Genomic DNA, 17570 nt, shown 5'->3' on the forward strand with positions numbered 1-17570 from the left:
GGAATATCATTTCAGTGCTGCAAAGTCAACCTTCGTACTTTATCCTCATGCAAATCTACATCATGTAAATATTATATTATTACTACTGAGCACAATTCATGCTTAGAAAAAATTGTGCTGCTCTCAAAGAAATTATTTATTTCTCATTTCGGAAGTATATCGTCTGTGATAGTCCCTTGTCAGAAACAATTCGGGATTATTACTTTGGAGAAATAAATGTGTTTTTCCTGCATACGAAATCATGTGCTGAATTATGCTTCGGCACAAGTGAATAAATGGTAAACGCACACAGTGATTTCAGCACAATCAAATGAGCGCAGAGGGACAGGTTTGCTGAGTTACGTAACCCTGACGGTTGTTATTACTATTCCCTTTGGAGCTCTAGAAAACTCTGAACTCATATCGTGTAAAGATAAAACGCGGCCTCTGGTGAGCAGCTTTCATGACCAAGATCTTACGTCAAATTTATGGCAAAGTACTTGTAAAACATTAACAAGTGAGGTGTCTAATACGCGATATTAAAAATGCACGCGCACATAGGAAGCCAAACTGAATGAAAAAAATCGATATATGCAAGTATGACTGACGAGTTATTACCTGCTTCTCCTCTCAAAGCTTTCTCCACAGCTACGCCCCTCTCTTCCAGCTGCCTCTGCTTCTCCTCCACCTGCTCCAACTGCCTCTGGATGATCTGAGGAGACGATCAGCAGCAGAGGCACATCAGTATCATAAATGCACAGGGTGATAACTAACTACCAGTAATTAGAAATCCCCCCTAAACCCACACAGGGAACACTCAGTCGATGCGGCTGTTTACGCTGTTGAAATATAAATGTCAGAAGTGGCGACGACAACTACATTTAACGCCCACAGCCACACGGGACATTTGTATTAATTTGTCAAAAACCCCAAGAAAACGTGCAGATTTCAGTCGCTTGTCATCTTCTCTGTGACTTGATTTGAAGTTGTTTTTGTTTTAATTTGAAACTTTTGATGCTTTATAGCACACAAATTGTGTGAAAAGGTTTTTCCCCCCCTCTCGAATCTCCTGTAACAGCTTCTGTCAGGTCTTGGGTTTATCTGTGCCACACAGAACTGGGAGCTGAAATAGAAGAAGTCCTGTGGGGTCCTGCAAATAGCCAGTAAAGGGAAGCAAAACTGAGGCCAGCAAATGACAGCTCCAGGAGAAAGGAGAGCTTAGTGCTGAGTCAGGGGAACGGGAGTCTGACTGCAGTTACAACATCAATCACCATGGATGAATCTGGCCTCAGTTCAAAACATTAGGAGTGACCAAATGGTAAAAAGCACCAGGGGAAGAATGCAGGAAACTGAATTCCCAAATTATATTAGGAAAGCAGTCTTTGAAAGAAGAAAGGACAAACCTGGGCTCTGTGGAGCCGCTTCAGTTCCTCCTGCTTGGCCTGTCGTCGTGCAGCTTTTTGGACTCGACGCGTCAGCTTGGCATTAAGCTCTTCCTCCGTGTAGGTTTTCTGTGTGGAATAACAAAACGCAAATCAGAAAAGTCTCATCCACAAGGTCCTAATGTGTGTAGGTGGCTCCGTGAGGTGCTGAGCACTCAGACAAGCTGAGGAGGGGAACTTTCTGGATCTTCTAACAGGGCGAGGAGATAACAGGAAAGTGGCTAATGCTATTTAAAGCTCCATCGGTCATCTACGGCACTCTCGGGGGCTAGAAAAGTTATGCTTGCATAAAACACAGTGTGAAACATACTTCATATAAACTTTGCTGCAAGCTCTGTTATAATCCTCCACAATAGATAATACATATGTGACAAAAAACAGAGATGTTTCCGCTGTAAGCTGACATGGATGAGCATTTAAGCTAGCGCAAAACGGCAGAAAGAGAAAACATGAATGAAAACATATGAAAAGGTCCTCCAGTAGCCAGACTGGAGTAAATACAGAGCCGCAGTGACAGATTAATCTCATAACAGCCTGGGGTGTCAACAGATGCAGAGGTATCACGGTGACCAGAAAAGAGAGCGCTATTGGAAACGTCGTGTTATAACAGAGTGGATATTCAGCAGTCAGTGAGCGAGCGTTGCTGTCCAACTGTCGCATGCATCCAGACAGAACAACGATTAGCTTTAGGCCAAGCCTACGCAGGGTGTTATGAAAGTAAACTGGCACGTGTGCAGGAAGACGAGACGGGGTGCAGGAGGGTTATCAGCGGGAATGTATGTAATACTACCTTTGTGGCATACGATCTCTTGAACGCCAGTGCGTGAGGGACATAAACAGACTTGGGGCAGACGAAACATAAAAGGGAGGAAACAAACATGATACAGATGATATGATTAAATGGGTTAATGATTATGTTAAATAAACAAAAGTAAAATAAACAGAACAGTGAGTCACAGTCTAGTTGGTACAATCGAAACAGGCAACGTTAAGATCACAAAAAAGACAAGGTGGAATGAAATAGTTAAACATCTACATTAACTACAAAATTGTGACACTGACCAAGAAACTCAAGTGTAAAATGTTTTATGATGAGATGTTGTGTCCAATACTACAACTATGACGCTTGTGTCTTGTCTAGTATTCACACATCTGAAAGGGATGGGGACAAAAAAAAAAAAGAGAGACTACTCTATAGATTTCTCAGGGGCTCTCACTGACTCACACATGGCTGAGAGGCATGATACAACTTAAAACTCCTGTTACTGCAGCCGTATGAAGTGAATAATTCAGATCAATAATCGTTACAAAGAAGAAAACGACATTCATCAAACGACAACGAGCCACAACATCAAAACCACAGACGGGTGAAGCGGTTAGCACCGCAGCATAGACACCATGATGCAAAGCAATGTCCTGCAGGGTTTAGATCTCACCCTGGGTCAACACACCTGAATCAAATGATTAGTTCATGACCAGGCCTCTGGAGAACATCAAGACATGTTGAGGAGGTCATTTAGCCATTTAAATCAGCTGTGATGGATCAAGGATACATCTAAAACCTGGAAAACCTTTTCCATGGCTGTATCCCAACTCAGGCTCTGCAGCCTTAAAGGCCGCATTTCAAGGCCGATTACGTCACAGCGACGCGACGAAGGCTGTCCCAATTCGAAGGCTGCTCGAAATGCGGCCCTCAAATGCGTCCTTCATTTCCCTGAATTTTAAGGATGTGGCGGTGTAGACTTCGTGGCCCAACATATCCCAGAATGCATAGCGCAGCGGTGGGTGTGGATAATTTTGCCGAAGAAAAAAAACGGCGGATGAGGGGCGGCCGAAGAGTAAACTTTAAATACTGAATATTATGTCACTTATTTATGTGCAAATGTTTAATAACGAAGAACATTAAACATTACTGTTGGCCACATGTCGGCAAAGTCATGTGACATTAGTGACGTTTGTACTAACTTGGTTTTAAAGCCTTTACTTTAAAATATACGCCGTCCAATAGCTGAGCTTAATCAGAGAATGATCAAAGCTCATGTAGAAACAAACAAATGAACAAAAGATTTTCTCCTTCATTTCTATCAAACACAGCTGTATGACACGTTTCCAGCTGTTAGTATCATGGTTGCTAGGCAACCTGGGCAGCGCAACGGACCGTCCCATTACACAAGCCTCTCACTTCCGGCCTTAGCGGTCCTTGAGTACGCGGCCCTTGAGGATCGTTGAGGCTGCGTACTTTAAGGCTGCAGATCCTGAATTGGGATACAGCCCATCAAGACATGTTGAGCAGATCATTTAGCCTTTAAATCAGCTGTGTTGGATCAAGGATGCATCTAAAACCTGCAGGACACCGGCCCTGAGGTCTGCTGTCCTGAAACTTTTCCATGTGTCCTGGTTGCAACACACCTGAATACATTTCGTAGGTCATTAGCAAGACTCTATAGAGCTTGACTGCATGCTCTTTTAGAAGTACATTTTTCCAAAAGCTTAAATTTACTTGAGTAGGGTGAGGGGTTGCCACCTCAGCATGCAGTCAAGTTCTATACTCTTGCTAATGCCCTACTAATTTTATTCAGATGTGCTGCAACAGGGACACGTGGAAAAGTTTCAGGACACCGGCCCTCGAGGACTGGAGTTTGCGACCTCTGACCTAAACCTGCTGCAAACCAATCGGAGCAATGAAAGCGCTCCAGAGCAGATCCACAGAACCAAAAGGATTCACTGCCAATATCACGGTGGGCGACACAACAGGACATGCCCAGAGGTTCTGTGGCCAAGCCCTGAGTGGGGGAAAATCGACGCAGGTGTCCACAGGCTTTAGTGTTGTGGCTGATTTATGTACACGTTTCCAAAATATACACAAACAAAAGAGAATAGGAGTACATCTGAGCTTCATGCCTCTGGCCCTGAGCACAATTCTATCTATTTAAAACCACCAGAAACACACACAGACTCGGCAGCAGTGGCAAATATAATGCTGAATTTCAGCCATAAATGCAATGAGTGCAAATGGATTCCAATAAAAGAGCTCATGTTCTAAAATTTAAGGACTTGTTCCAAATATGTGCATAGTTCCAACGCCATTTATGCGTCCAGGATATTGAATTATTACGATCTTTTAAAGAATTCACTTGTCCAGACCTTGAAAATATTTTTATCATAATTTGTTCTGAGACCTCCCAAGGTCAAAAAAATATATATACACATTATTTTATTCCAATAACTCTTTAAAAAGAGATGAAATGATAGCAAAGATTTATCTGGGGTTTGCTTGCAAAGCCACCGGCACGTTATATGAACTTTAACTAAAAGATTGGTGATGCTAAATGGCATTATTCAGAAAGATGACACTTTCTGAAATTCAAAATTATGTAACCCCTGCTGCACAATACCTCCTCGTCGTCTTTCTCCATTTCTCGCTTAACCTCCTTCTCCTGTCCCCTTTTTTTATGCCTCTCTTTCACCCCCCTTTTTTCCTTCAACTCCCTCCTCCTCTCCTTTTCCAGTGTCTCTTCCTTTATTGCCTCCTTCTGCATGCCTGATACTAGGTCAAAGATGTCCACATGCCTCTAGGAGTGGAAGAGATTACATAAAGAAAAACATTTTCGAGAGGAAGCAAAACAGAAACTGGTACAGCGGATGTCGTGATGATATGTATAGCCTTGCAAAGCCAGACTGCACGAGTTTCATTCACAACAGTTTGATTTTAAGTTGTGATTTACATCTAATGAGATGAACCTGCATGAGTAAAATTCATTCAAGAAAGGTCCAAAAAGGCGGTTTTAAGGACCCCAGGCAACTCCGGTTGGCGTTGCAAGCCTGTGCATGCATGAATCCCTAAAGACAACCATGTGACATTTGTATTTGCTCACATCTGCTTTGGACTTCTGGGAGGATCTCTCCAGAACATCGTCACAGGACAGGTCGGAATCTTCAGAGAAACTCAGGTTTCTACGCGTTTTCAAGTCTACTTCAAACGACAAGCAAAGACAACAATCAGCAATCAATAATTTCATAACATGAAATGAGCTTTGGAAGAATAGTCTTACCCGAAGATCTCCCAGGAGGTGATGTCCTTCTCTTCCCAGAGTCCTGAGTAGTGGAGCTGGACGACGGTGTACTCGGGCACGACTTATCATCCTTCTTCTTCTTGTCCTTCTTGTACCCTGAGAAGACAGCCTTCCACAGAGACTTGTGTTTTGGAGGCGTCTCATCTGCGCCCGAGAGCCTGCTGCTGTCGTTCTTGGCTTTTTTCTCCTTCTTGTTTTTCCGCGGGGAGAAGAGGGAGCTTCGTTTCTTACTTTTACTTGTAGAGGAGCCGTCTGACGAAGCCACCGAGCTGTCCAGGCTCTTGTTACTGCTAAAGAAACGCTCGGACAGGGCCTCGGACTTCTTTGACTCTAAAGCTTTCACAGCTGATGTCTTTGGAGATGCAGCTGACTTTTTACTTTTTCCAACAGTGTCTGGTGTTACATTCCAGGCCACTTTAGGTGAGGCGCCCTTTTCCCCATCGGACTCTTTCATTTTGCTCAACTGTTTGGCCATAGCTTCTTTTAGAGCCGGGCTCTTGACAGATTTTTCTCTGGCCCTTATCCTCTCCTCTGCAATCTCCCTGGCTTCTGGAGAGAACTGAGTTGCCCTCTGGGTCTTAGAGACTGGGTTGACTGGGATATTGGGTTTACCATTTTCCATTGCTAGTGCCAGATGAAGGGGAGGTTTTTCCCTGCTCGGCTTGCTCGTGGGCGGAGTGTAATACCTGTTCATGCTTGTGTCTGGTGTCCGGTCGTCGTAGCTCTCCTCCACATCGTCAGCAAAAGGAATCTCCTCCACCGTCTCCACAAATGACTTCCTCGTCTCCTGCGGCCGTGGCTTCTCCCTCTTCTTCTCCCTCATCACGACCACCGGGGTTGTTTCTGGAGCTGCCTGAGGTGAGGAGACCTTCCTGGGTGCTGGTTTGGGCACAGATACGGGGCTCAGCTGGGTCCTGGGTGCAGGAACAGGGGTAGTGGCTTTTGCTGGCTCTTTGGCATGCTCAGATGGAAGTTTTTCTGTTCCGTTGGTCCAGGACACCTGGTGTCTCTGCTGCCTGAGCACGGCTGGAGACTGATTAGCAGGCACGGGTGGTGGCGGACTGGAAGGTGGTGTCAGCATAGCCGAGTCGGACGTGTTATAGCCGTCACTGTTTACCGTCTGGCTTGTGGCCACACTTCCATTCAAGCCCAAGCCTGAGCTGCTGCTGATGTCTCTTTTATCAGAGCCATCGCTCTTGGGCTCAACAGGAGCGATAGGAGTAATGACCTGACCCTCGAGAGTGATGTTGAGTCTGCGAATGACAGCCCGGCCAGTGAAGGCAGGCTTCTGTTCCCTGGACACGTCTGCCGTTTGTGTCTTAGCGAAGTTGGAGTCCTGAGGTGGAGTCTCAACAACACTCCTTTCTAAGATTTTACTACTGCGGTCCAAAGGAGTCAGACCGAGGCTCTTTCTTATCTCAGCACTCTTCAACCAGAACTCCTCAATGATATCCGTCTTTTTAGACGGCGTCTCTTCTGTTGAGGAATTTGAAGGCTCTGGCGTGGCCGTGTTGGTTTTAGCCAAGGGCGTTGAAGTGACTGCAGGGACGGGCTGAGTTCTGACGGGAGAATCAGAGGTGAGGGGTGATGAGGGTTCATGGCAGGGCAGCGGCTGGGCACAGATCGGGGAGAGGGGGTTTCCTGTGAGAGGGCAAATGGAGCGGTGAGGAAAGACGGGAGATTTAGGTCCTTCAGTTTCGGGCAGGGGTGTAGGCTGGGAGCAAATTGGTGAGCTCACTGGTGACTTGAGAGGTGACTCACTGGGTGGCTGTAGTGGAGAGGCAGCAGGTGGTTTAGTGGGTGAAAGAGGAGGAGATGAAGCAGAAGTTGGGGTTTTAACTGGTGTAGAAGCAGCAGCATTAGTAGGTGAGGGAACAGGAGACAACTGCTGGACAGGAGCAGGTGAAGGGCACAGCGGGCTCCTGGAAGTTGGAGATGGAGTCATCTTTTCTGGCTTTGTTTCCTCAGGTATGAAAGGATCAGGAAAAAAGCGGAGACCAGGAGATTTTACGGGACTTATCTACAAAACAAAACAAACAACAGAGGAGTTTAGGATTCAGGTAAAAGCCATTAATCGCTTTGAACCTCTGAAGCATCATCTCACCTGGGTTTCAGGTTCTGGGGATGGTTTAAGCGGAAAAAGAACGATATCGTCCTTCTGCAGCAGGCCGATGCTGGATGGTTCTGAATTCACAAAAGGGAGAAGAAAAGGCTCATTGCCTTTTATTTGTGGAAAACATATCTGCGTGATCGTGTAGAGAAACGTTTTGTGACATGTACCCATACTGGAAGCTGTTGCCAAGCTTTCCGATTTCTTGTCTTCCTCGGGAAGCGCTTCATCGTGCTCCGACTGGTGCAAACGAGCCTCAGCTTCCGCATCCGAAGGGATGTCATCTGGAATTTACACATCACATCATCAAATATTTCATTATTACACAGCTTTGGAAGTTTAATTATCTGAGTCGTTTCATTTTGATGAAGAGAGTTCTTTGTAAACAAAAATGCTATTTTCCGCATGTTAAACACTTGATGGATTCATTACTGTTTGTAATGTTTTGACTGTTTACCCTGATCCATCTCTGTGCCAGGCTCCATATCTGGACCGTCTGCTTCGGCTTCGAGTACTTCATCTTCGCAGGGCTCTGACATGAAAAAAAGGGAAATAAATGAGTCGTTGGAACATTATTATCGTGTCTTTAGACAATAACTGTGAGAACTTTTTTCTGTTTAAAAGTAGCTTGAATGAATCTTTTCTCAGAAATCCTGACAGTGAGGTGGAAAGCTATCGAGGCCGATTTTGAAAAGCCGAATACAAACATTAAAGGTCGAAAAAAAGGTGAGTAGATTTTAAAAATCAAAATCTATTTTTCTTCAGACAGCATTAGGAAAGAGTTTGGGCAAAAAAAAAGAAAAAGAAAAAAGAAAGAAAATCTTTTGCATACAAATCAAACAGTCCAAGTCTTTTAATATGAACAAAGGAGCAGCTAGGCTGCAGCTACATGCAGCAACTTTAAATTAGTAAGCTGAAAATATTTGATCCGAGCAGAAGCACAACCAGAATGTTACTGGTTAAACTGTGGTTAGCGAGCAAAACTGGGAGGGGGCAGTTTATCCATGCAGTTTATATATCAGCTTTAACTACTAGGTGACCGATCTGAGTGCACGGGCACATCAACTACTAAAAGAACTTTGTAATTGGTCTGATCTCTGCCGGAGGTCTTTACTGGGCCTTTAACCCTGAACGCAAGGCTTATACGAGGACTTCAAACAGAGGTGTAGGACTCTCATTCAATTCATTCAAGCTCTTAATCAGCTGGTAATGTACTTCAACACCCACATTCTGTGAACTTAATGCAAGTACAAGTGCCATTAAGAGGTGAGCTCCCAAAGCTGTGGTGCCTTGTGGTTTCACTCCCCGGAATATATTACGTTACAGCATAACATACAGAGCAAGTGCAAAGGAAAATACATATTTTGGAAATTAGAAGAGTAGAATGTAAGGTTTGGTTACAAAAGGTGAAACAAGTGCTGATCTGAACCCAGGAGAGAAAAACCTCGACAGCCTTACAGCAGGCATGCTTGTGAGTTTACTGGTCTCTGCATGTGTTTATGCATGCTCCATGAAAAGAGGCCAGCCCAGCTGATAGACAGAACAGGAGTCTAAGACGGGATGTCAGGATCCCTTTCGAGTCTGTGCTACCTCCAGACAGGGACTCCAACCAGACTCTCACTGCCTCGTGTCGGGCGGACGTGTGGGCAGGGGCTACATTCAAACCAGAAGATACAGAACGACGAGGGATAGATGGCGGGGAAATAACAGCAAAGCAATTAGACACATGAGAAACAACATGGGAGAACACAAAAGAGAATCAAATCAAAGGAACTGACGAGAGGGTTAAATGGCGCGCTGGGATGCGTTTGGAGAGCGTTATATTCGCCCCAGAGGAACAACAGTGACTCTGAATGACAACAGGCTCAACACAAAATTAGACATTCCGAGAAATAAAGCAATGTTACACAAATGTACAAATCAGAGGTAATTCAAAACAACAAGCTGGGGTCCACCTGTGGCAGACACAGACAAAGCAGCAGCAGCCACACTTGCAAAATGAGACACCCTGATCCTGAACATGGCGAGACCCACGGCCTTCCCAGGCATAAAGGCCCCCGGGTGGGTTACCTGCAGAGGAGGGCTGCGTGAGCTCAGAGGGCTGGGAGAGTTGGGAGGCTGAGGCCAGCTGGCCATCATCCTTGTCTCCCTCAGACTCCAGATGTGCTCTCAAACCTGGAATGGCGCTGGGATCCACAGGCTGCAGGACTTGTTGGATGTGGAGACTCCTCGCTAAACGCAAGTGTTGTGATTTTGTATTTTTGCGTGGCGTAAAGTTGTGTGAGTTAGGAGAGGAAGATAAAGAGAGATGAGGGTAGTTGTGGAAGAAAGGAAGAGGAACAGGGGGGAAAACAGGGCAAAATGGAAGAGAAAAGGCAGAGAGACAGTTATACAGTGACAATGGGAAAAAATCATCAAAGAGAAATGAAGGGCGGCTGCATGCAATACACTGCAAAACGCCAAACCATAACAGTAAGCTTCAAGGGTACAAAGCTTGGAAAAGAAAATAATAACACATTTGTTAAATATAACAGTTCCGTCGCACAGCTGTAAAACATAACTGCAGCGGCGCCGTGGGGGAGATAATCAGATCTGATTCATCAGATTAGTCTTTTAATGCCATAAAGAACTCCAGAGGTTTGAAACAGGAGGTTAGATGGAATGGGACTGACAATGAAAAGGGAACACCGATGAACACAAAACTCACATAAAAACACAACAAACCAAACCATAAAGAAGCCAAAGGCACGCTTCTTGTAGAAATGATTGAAAATGAAACCCAAACAAGGCAGAATTATTCAAAGTAACTGCAAACACATCCGCAGGCACTTCCGTTGCTACCTTTAAATGTACCAACATCCTCTTCGTCTGTAAGGTACTTCTCCAGCCAAAGGCCTGACTGGAGTTCTCTATCCCAGGGCCAGTAATCCCCCTCTGTCAGCAGGGGGAGACAAAGGCCCCCCAAAAATAAATCAAAAAAGAAAATGACACAGACAGATACATACGAGTGCATTGTATGTGGACATGGCAGACAAGCAGAAGAGAGACAAGAGGATGACTCGGTGTTTCAGACAGTGACGAGAACATGAAACAGTAAACAACACGGAGCTCTGAGGTCAAGGCCACTGAAGTCTGGATAGGGTGTAAACACATTAGCATAAAGAAACCATTAATTTCCACTATCACGGGAATAACAGCGCAAAACTAATTTACCTTCGCTCGACTCCTCATCTTCTTCGGCCTCATTTTCATCCTCCTCCTCCTCGTCCTCTTCATCTACTTCCCCATCTCTGCTGCCTGTGTCAGCCAAAGCTTCACCCTCTCCCTCCTCGCAGTGATCGCCCCTCAGCTTGGCGTGGAGCTCTACCGCCTCCTTCCACGGAACGCCGCCGAGGTCTGACGGGCTGGGAGGCTGCTCCTCCGCCTCTTCTTGATCCTCCTGCTCGTCCTCCTCTTCCATGTCTGACTCTGAGCTACTGCAGAAAGTAGAGAAAAGGCGTCAGCAAAGTGTTAGGGAACATGAAAGGAAGCAAGTATTTGAGGACAGCACAAGTATGGAGACGTTCACAGCAGCCTGAGGGATTCTGGACTCTAGCAAAGAAGTTTTCTGTGATTCAAAATAGACAAACCGCTCGTTGGTGAACCCCCACAGTAAATCCCAACTAAGATGTTTTTAGCTTCCTCCCACTTCCTTTCTATCCCACTTTATCGTGATTGGCTAACTGTCACGAACAAAAAGTTTAAAGAGTGGGTGGAGCTTCTGTGCGCATAGCCAGAGCTGCTTGCGTGACGCGACTATTTTAAGGACGTCCAAAGAGTTGAAACTTGTTTAAAGTCTTATTAGAGATCGTTTAAACAACTCGCTGAACACTAAACGGCAGAAAGGGTAAAACCGAATATCATAAAAACGAAATTAACGGATGTTGTTAAAATCTGACCTAGAACCCAGGTCAGCATCTGTGGCCTTGTCCAGCACACTGCTCAGATTGTGCTCCGCCAGCGTCTCCTCAGGCACCTCCTCCAGCTCCTCCTCCCTCTGCAGGGACAGACGGTAGTTCTCCAGCTCAATGCGTTCTGGAGTTCCCTTCAGGCGTTTAGCTAGGCTCGGTTCCTGCAGGCCGTTCACTTCCAGCACTGTGGGGTACAGGATCAAGGTAAGAAAGCAGAGGAGAGAGAGCACAGACGTGCAGGTGATGATCAGGCAGGTGCAAGCAGGACCAAACTAAATCCAATGTATTTGTGAACGCTGATGTGAAAACCGATGCAAATTCTGGCAGTGTATGTGTGAAGCTACGTCAGCGACAGCATCAAATCCATCACACATCCAACTAGTAAAATGGTGCATTTTCATCCACATCTGCAGCCAGAACTTTAACCAAAGTAATCTTGTACATTAAGGACAAACTGACAAGGAGACACCGATTTAAGATCTATTACTGAATTTATTGCATTAGATAATATTCCTACAGCAAATAAGATCAACAAACACAAATAGGTTTCACACTTTAAAATAGAGCCATTGTTCTATACTTAAATGTACAAGGTTGGTGCCTTGCCTTGTTCCCATTCTGAGAAGCAAACCTTAAAACTGTACGTTTTGACAATATTTCCTCTGGCAAAGGTTCATGACAGTGAAATGGGTTAAAATAGAGTTATCATGGAAGTACAGCCGTCATCTTGTCACTTAGAGATAAATTCTAATTGAAATAAAGAGCACTAGCACTGCTTTAAAGTCCCATGATCTCATTAAATGTGTGATATTTGACACTGAATCCTGTTTATTTTGTATGTGTGACTCATATGAATGTGACGATAGAGGTTTCCTCAAAAACAAGTGAAAAGTACGTAAAACAGTAAAGAAGAGAGAGACTTAAATTTAAACTGATACATATTTATACTTTAATAACCTGCATCACTAAACACTGTAATTACTTCATCTGATATAGTCCAGGGCTGGACTTCTGTCAGCAGTTGGGGGTCTGTTTAGGTTTTTTTGTGGTTGATTTTGGTTTAGTGGTCCAAGAACTCCACAGTTGCTGAACTTTGCAGCAGCATGGGACGTCCTTACCATATAATGCATATGTATTTGTGGAGGTGTCTGTGCAGCACAAGCACATATATCTGACGGACCTATAGACCTGCAAAGTATTGCTTTGTTCTACAGTACTTTACACTGACTGCAAATCTCCACCAATATATTAGCAGTTGTTTGTTGTCTAATCTTAATGTAGAATATATTATAGTATGCACGGCTGCAGCATGACTACAGTATTTAATAAAGTCTTGCATCTGCAGTTATAAACTACACTTGCCACATTGCGGCAGGCCTACACTTATTAACACTTTCACTTATTAAAGTTTCAAATATTAATTTTCTGCAAAGCTTACCGGTTTCAGCTCTCTCTAGTCTAATCCGTGATTTTATTCAGCTACAGTGTGCAAAGCAATTACTGCAGATGAGACGCACTACGTCGAGCAAATACAAGTGGTTCTGGCAGGAATCTGTCGGGGGGGTGAAAGGCTGAGGAATGCAGGAAGGCAGAGGAAGGGGGGGTGAAAACAAAACTCCAGTCCCAAGCACCAATGCAAGCACTAGTAAAGCTCTCAGTTTTAAGATGCTCTGATCGGAAGGGGAAAGGTAAAGCTCACAACAGCACTGATACAGGCACTTTATCACATATAATAGTGAGTTTTAGGAAGAGGAATACTAATAGGTGCAAAACAACTTACAGAGAAAGAAACACGTCACAGAGCAGGCAGTAAAACAAACACGTCACACAGGAGGAGGTCGAGCTAAAAAAAGAGCACTCACAGGCCACTCGGGGTTACAATCACCAAAGAGTACAGCTTGGCTCTTCATTAAAAACAGGCAGCTCTATAGCAATCATTAACAGTATACAGAGATTGAATGTACACACCAGTGGGTAACTGATATTTTTTTTTTTTGGGGGGGGGATTGGGGGCTAAGAAAGCTAAACTTTACTTCCACGTTTCACAGTAAAAGCCAGAATAGCAATGAGGAGGTCTATGCAAAGGGTTAATGGTGCTGCCTGGAGAGCTGACCAGAAGGAATTCTGAGCAGCTCTCTATAATTTCCAAGCCAAGAAACAAACAGGTTTAAGATGCACCATTCACTTCTAAGATTATGGCGCCAGAGCACTGTTTGAATCCATCTGCCAATCACAAGTCATAAAGAGACTGCCAACAGAAACAGAAAGAATGCTGCATCTTCAGGAAATAATTCAGCAACTGAGAGACTCACAGTATTTACAGGACCATTTTGAAGCTTTGGTCACACAAACTAGATCTATAATACATCCCACTGACAGTAGTCGGCAAAGAGAAAAAGGAAGCAAGGAAGGAAATAAGAAGGGACACAAAAGTCATGCTAGAGGAGGCTGAGCAGGACATTGATGGTGAAACAGCAGAAGAGGTAGATGCAGTAGGTAAACAGGAAGGGAGAATCTAAGGGGTTGTGTGCCACCTGGTGGCAGGTCCGGGAGAGAGTGCGGCGGAGGGTGCCTAGCTGGACTCCCACACCCACGGCCAGACGCCAGGGCGCAGCCGCCACAGCTAGATAGGAAAGTCGAGTACCTGAGGGTTGGAGGTCAGCCGAGGGGGCAGCTGCTGCCATCGCCCTTCCAGGGGCATCCACGGTCGTAGTAGGTATTTGGGGGGTCTGATTCTCCTGCAAATGACACAAATGATTTTAACATCAGCCCTGCTATCGGAGATATGAGAGCACTCTCAGAACATTTTTCCAGCCCTATCCTGATTTCCACCAGGATTTCTTCAAGTAAATAAAAATGGACCTTGGCTGTGACTGGAGCAGCAGAGGGAGCAGGCCTCTTCCTCTGAGCATACCCAGACAGGCGGTAACAGTAGTGGGGCTTGCAGTAAAATTTTCCTGTAGGAGACACACAGAGCATAAGCAAATAAACGCATTAGGCAAATTTCACCTCACGGAGTCTGTGGGCTGCATCTACTCTGTCAGGAAAAAACAATTCCTTTGTCTCAAGTGCATTCAGAAAAATCAGGAGGTTCTGTTCCCACAGCTGACCGTGAAAAAGCTACTGTCCCACTGAACAATCTGTTGCCTGTCCTTGAGCACAATAGACACCTCCCAGCGTGGAAAAATATGGAATCATAAGACTGCACTGAGTCCGAGGTGGGGGTTACCGCAAAAATCTCCTACAGCTGTCTTTTACATATTTAAAACCAATACATTTTGAAAAAATTATGTGGCTGTAACTTCATTTTTTGAGTCAGAAGATGGCTCTGCTGCATTCCTCGGCTCAAAAAAAAAAAAACAGGCTGAGAGGCCGTAGCGTGATCACACCACAGGAGGGCAGCAAACGTGCACACAGTCAAAATCGTTTCTAGATTGTATGTCTTCAAACGAAGAATCATCTTTGCAGCTTTACACTTTAGTCATTATATCGTACTCAAGATCATTTCAGTCTATTTCACCTTGTAGTTAATGGAATATAAGCACACGTGGGGCTGAAACCATTTGGAAAGCTTACCGTCCTCGACGTCAAACGCATAAGAGGACAGTCGTAGAGTCGTGCCGCAGTAGTCGCACTTGAAACAGCTGCGATGGAAGAACTTCCCCTCGGCACTCAGCCTTTCCATCACGTACACGCGTTTTCGGCAGAAGAAACAAACATCGCTGCCTCCGATGTTGACAGGGAATTCTTTCCTGAGCGAGCCCTGCAAGGCAAAAAGTACTGAATCAATCTTTATTTATAAATGAAGAGAAACGTTCAAACTGGTGCACAAGGAGAAAGTTATTGTTAAGCCAGACGCTCACATCAGGTCACTACAAATGTTTGAAGGATACAGATATTATTTACAAGCTAATGATTCCAAAATACAGCAATTCCAAAGTTATTCATTAGTGAGAGAGGGATGCTTGCAGGCGAGCAGCAGTCCAAATTACAGGGACTCGTTGGGAAAACACACTCTGCAGCTACGGGAGAGAAGGAAGTTCAAATGTGGTAAAAGGAGCACAATGTGCAAAAAACACACTCTCTGGGAAGCGCTGCAGTGATCTGTGTAGCCACATGCCTTCTACTCTACAACCCGAGTGCTTACCAAATCCCTCTTTTCAGGTACATGTGTGGGCTTGGGAGACTGAAGCTGACTGGCTATCTGCTCGGTCAATGAGCTAACGCCCCCTGTGTACATCCTTACATACTGCTATCAACAACAATGAGAGAAAGAAAGAAAAATAAGAGGACAGGTAGAGAAACATTAGAAATGATGGATGAAAAACAACGTGAAAAACAGAAGGAAGAGGTGTGTGTGCGACAAGTGCTCAAACACAGCAGACAAACAATGGTGTCTAACAGGGAATTTACACAAGACAAAGGAAGCGTTTGCACGCTGGACTGGTCAAGTGTTCAGACGTGTGTGAGGCTCCACCAAAAGCAGCAAACACAGTTCCTGAGAAAAACCTCAAAAGTTTCATGTTGGGTTTACTACCAAGAGCTGGATTTGGAAAAAGAGTGTTTAGACAACTCGCTTAAAGCAGTCATGCAGTTTTTATTCGCTTGCACACACAAAGTCACTCATGCTGCACCGTAAATATAAACGAGCTGCAATAATCTGCAAAAATCTGCAAAAATCTGCAAAGCTGCGTTGCTAATTCCCAAATTCAGCAAGTGTTTGGCATATGAGATCATCTTTGGGTCGAATTCTGAATTAATCTACACCAGGATTAGATTTCAATCTATGAAACCTCAAAGAGCTTTAAAAAGGGAAGAATCTAGGTCGACTGTAGCATGTGGCAAACCTAAGCCACGAAAACTATTACTGTGCACCGCTCTGCTAAATTGAAAGTTGGCTCGTCAACATGGGAATTACACTAGATGAGATTTTTGCTGCCAAGCTGCTCTTAAAATCCAAATCAGCTACTGAGTACAAATAAGCGTGGGAATTACAACAGAGTTCTGCTAAGATTACTTTAATATCTGTTCAGACACAGTGACGGATCACTCGCACTCACTAATCACAGCAAACGTGCTAAACAAATGAGTTTGCTCGCATTTCTAAACAAGCAGCCCGACTTTCAAGCAAACATCAGGTGAGATCACGTTAAGCGACTTGTGCTGGAAAGTGAGGTGCATCATCTTCCTGACAGACCAAGTGCACGTTTAGTGTGTCAGCGCCACGACACGCCATTCCTTCCAGGCATAAAATGACTACCTGTCTCAAGGTGTCAGACGTGGTGGGGGGAGAATCAGGGGGACTCTGGGGGCTGGCCAGGCGCCACTGTTCCATAAAAAAGCGTGATGGCTTTTTCTTAGGCTCCAAAGAGGGAGAGAGGAGAGTTATTAGAAGTTCAAGTAAATCTAAAGAAGAATACTAATGTATTCAACTGAGAAGATATTATGATTTACTACTTATTCTGTAATATCCTGCTGTAACAACAGCCTCTCTTTCCTCTAGAGTCAGTTAAAGACTTAGGTGAGACAAAGTTGACCCAAAAAAAGTGCTTTTGTTAAAAATGTACAAATATTTAAACCTGTAATCATCCGTCTGTGTCAATAGTTCGAGTCACCTGTTGTTTGACTGGCTTGCCCTCAAATTGTAAAGCAAGTTGATCAGCCCTCTCCTGAATACTAAGCACACACAAGGGCATTTGGCCATCAGAGTCCAGAGGCTTTGCTGGCTTCTGCAGAGAAATCACCAAAGGGACGTATGGTGAGGAAAACGTTGCTAAATATGAAATCTCCTTTTCATTGTGGTAAAAGCCATAGACTGCTGTCATTGTTCTCAGATTCAGGCTGACAAGCCTTTAATTTATGCAGTGAGTAAATAAACAATGAAAGCAATTTCCTTTAGTTAGCGAGTGTATTCAGCACAAAAACAACAGATATCAGATACTTAAGCATCGATTGGCAACAATCAAGTGAGCCTTTAATTCCTGTTAGTAGGGCTGCCACAATTAGTCGACTATCA

At 44.5% G+C, this 17570-nt stretch overlaps 1 protein-coding gene across 19 annotated transcripts in view; it reads right to left on the minus strand.

Annotated features, from left to right (window-relative positions):
• mical3a (microtubule associated monooxygenase, calponin and LIM domain containing 3a) overlaps positions 1 to 17570 on the minus strand; it is a 75717-nt gene that overhangs the window by 10277 nt on the left and 47870 nt on the right. For 4 of the 19 annotated variants that reach the window (XM_005734807.2, XM_013911304.1, XM_013911298.1 and 1 more), the window contains 20 exons: positions 17170 to 17283; positions 16815 to 16916; positions 15702 to 15806; positions 15131 to 15317; positions 14417 to 14511; positions 14199 to 14292; positions 11543 to 11738; positions 10818 to 11080; positions 10446 to 10538; positions 9675 to 9836; positions 9195 to 9257; positions 8062 to 8136; positions 7775 to 7888; positions 7599 to 7678; positions 5474 to 7514; positions 5297 to 5394; positions 4817 to 4993; positions 2212 to 2262; positions 1383 to 1490; positions 598 to 691 (listed from right to left, as the gene is read on the minus strand). In XM_005734807.2, coding sequence (XP_005734864.1) covers positions 598 to 691; positions 1383 to 1490; positions 2212 to 2262; positions 4817 to 4993; positions 5297 to 5394; positions 5474 to 7514; positions 7599 to 7678; positions 7775 to 7888; positions 8062 to 8136; positions 9195 to 9257; positions 9675 to 9836; positions 10446 to 10538; positions 10818 to 11080; positions 11543 to 11738; positions 14199 to 14292; positions 14417 to 14511; positions 15131 to 15317; positions 15702 to 15806; positions 16815 to 16916; positions 17170 to 17283 — 4312 coding nt within the window. The remainder of the gene's footprint in view (positions 1 to 597; positions 692 to 1382; positions 1491 to 2211; positions 2263 to 4816; positions 4994 to 5296; positions 5395 to 5473; positions 7515 to 7598; positions 7679 to 7774; positions 7889 to 8061; positions 8137 to 9194; positions 9258 to 9674; positions 9837 to 10445; positions 10539 to 10817; positions 11081 to 11542; positions 11739 to 14198; positions 14293 to 14416; positions 14512 to 15130; positions 15318 to 15701; positions 15807 to 16814; positions 16917 to 17169; positions 17284 to 17570) is intronic. The other 15 variants (XM_013911314.1, XM_013911313.1, XM_013911301.1 and 12 more) reach the window with 14 other exon arrangements.

The sequence above is a fragment of the Pundamilia nyererei genome, unplaced genomic scaffold (assembly GCF_000239375.1).
Source record: "Pundamilia nyererei isolate P.nyererei 1_Seehausen unplaced genomic scaffold, PunNye1.0 scaffold00060, whole genome shotgun sequence".
NCBI lineage: Eukaryota > Metazoa > Chordata > Actinopteri > Cichliformes > Cichlidae > Pundamilia > Pundamilia nyererei.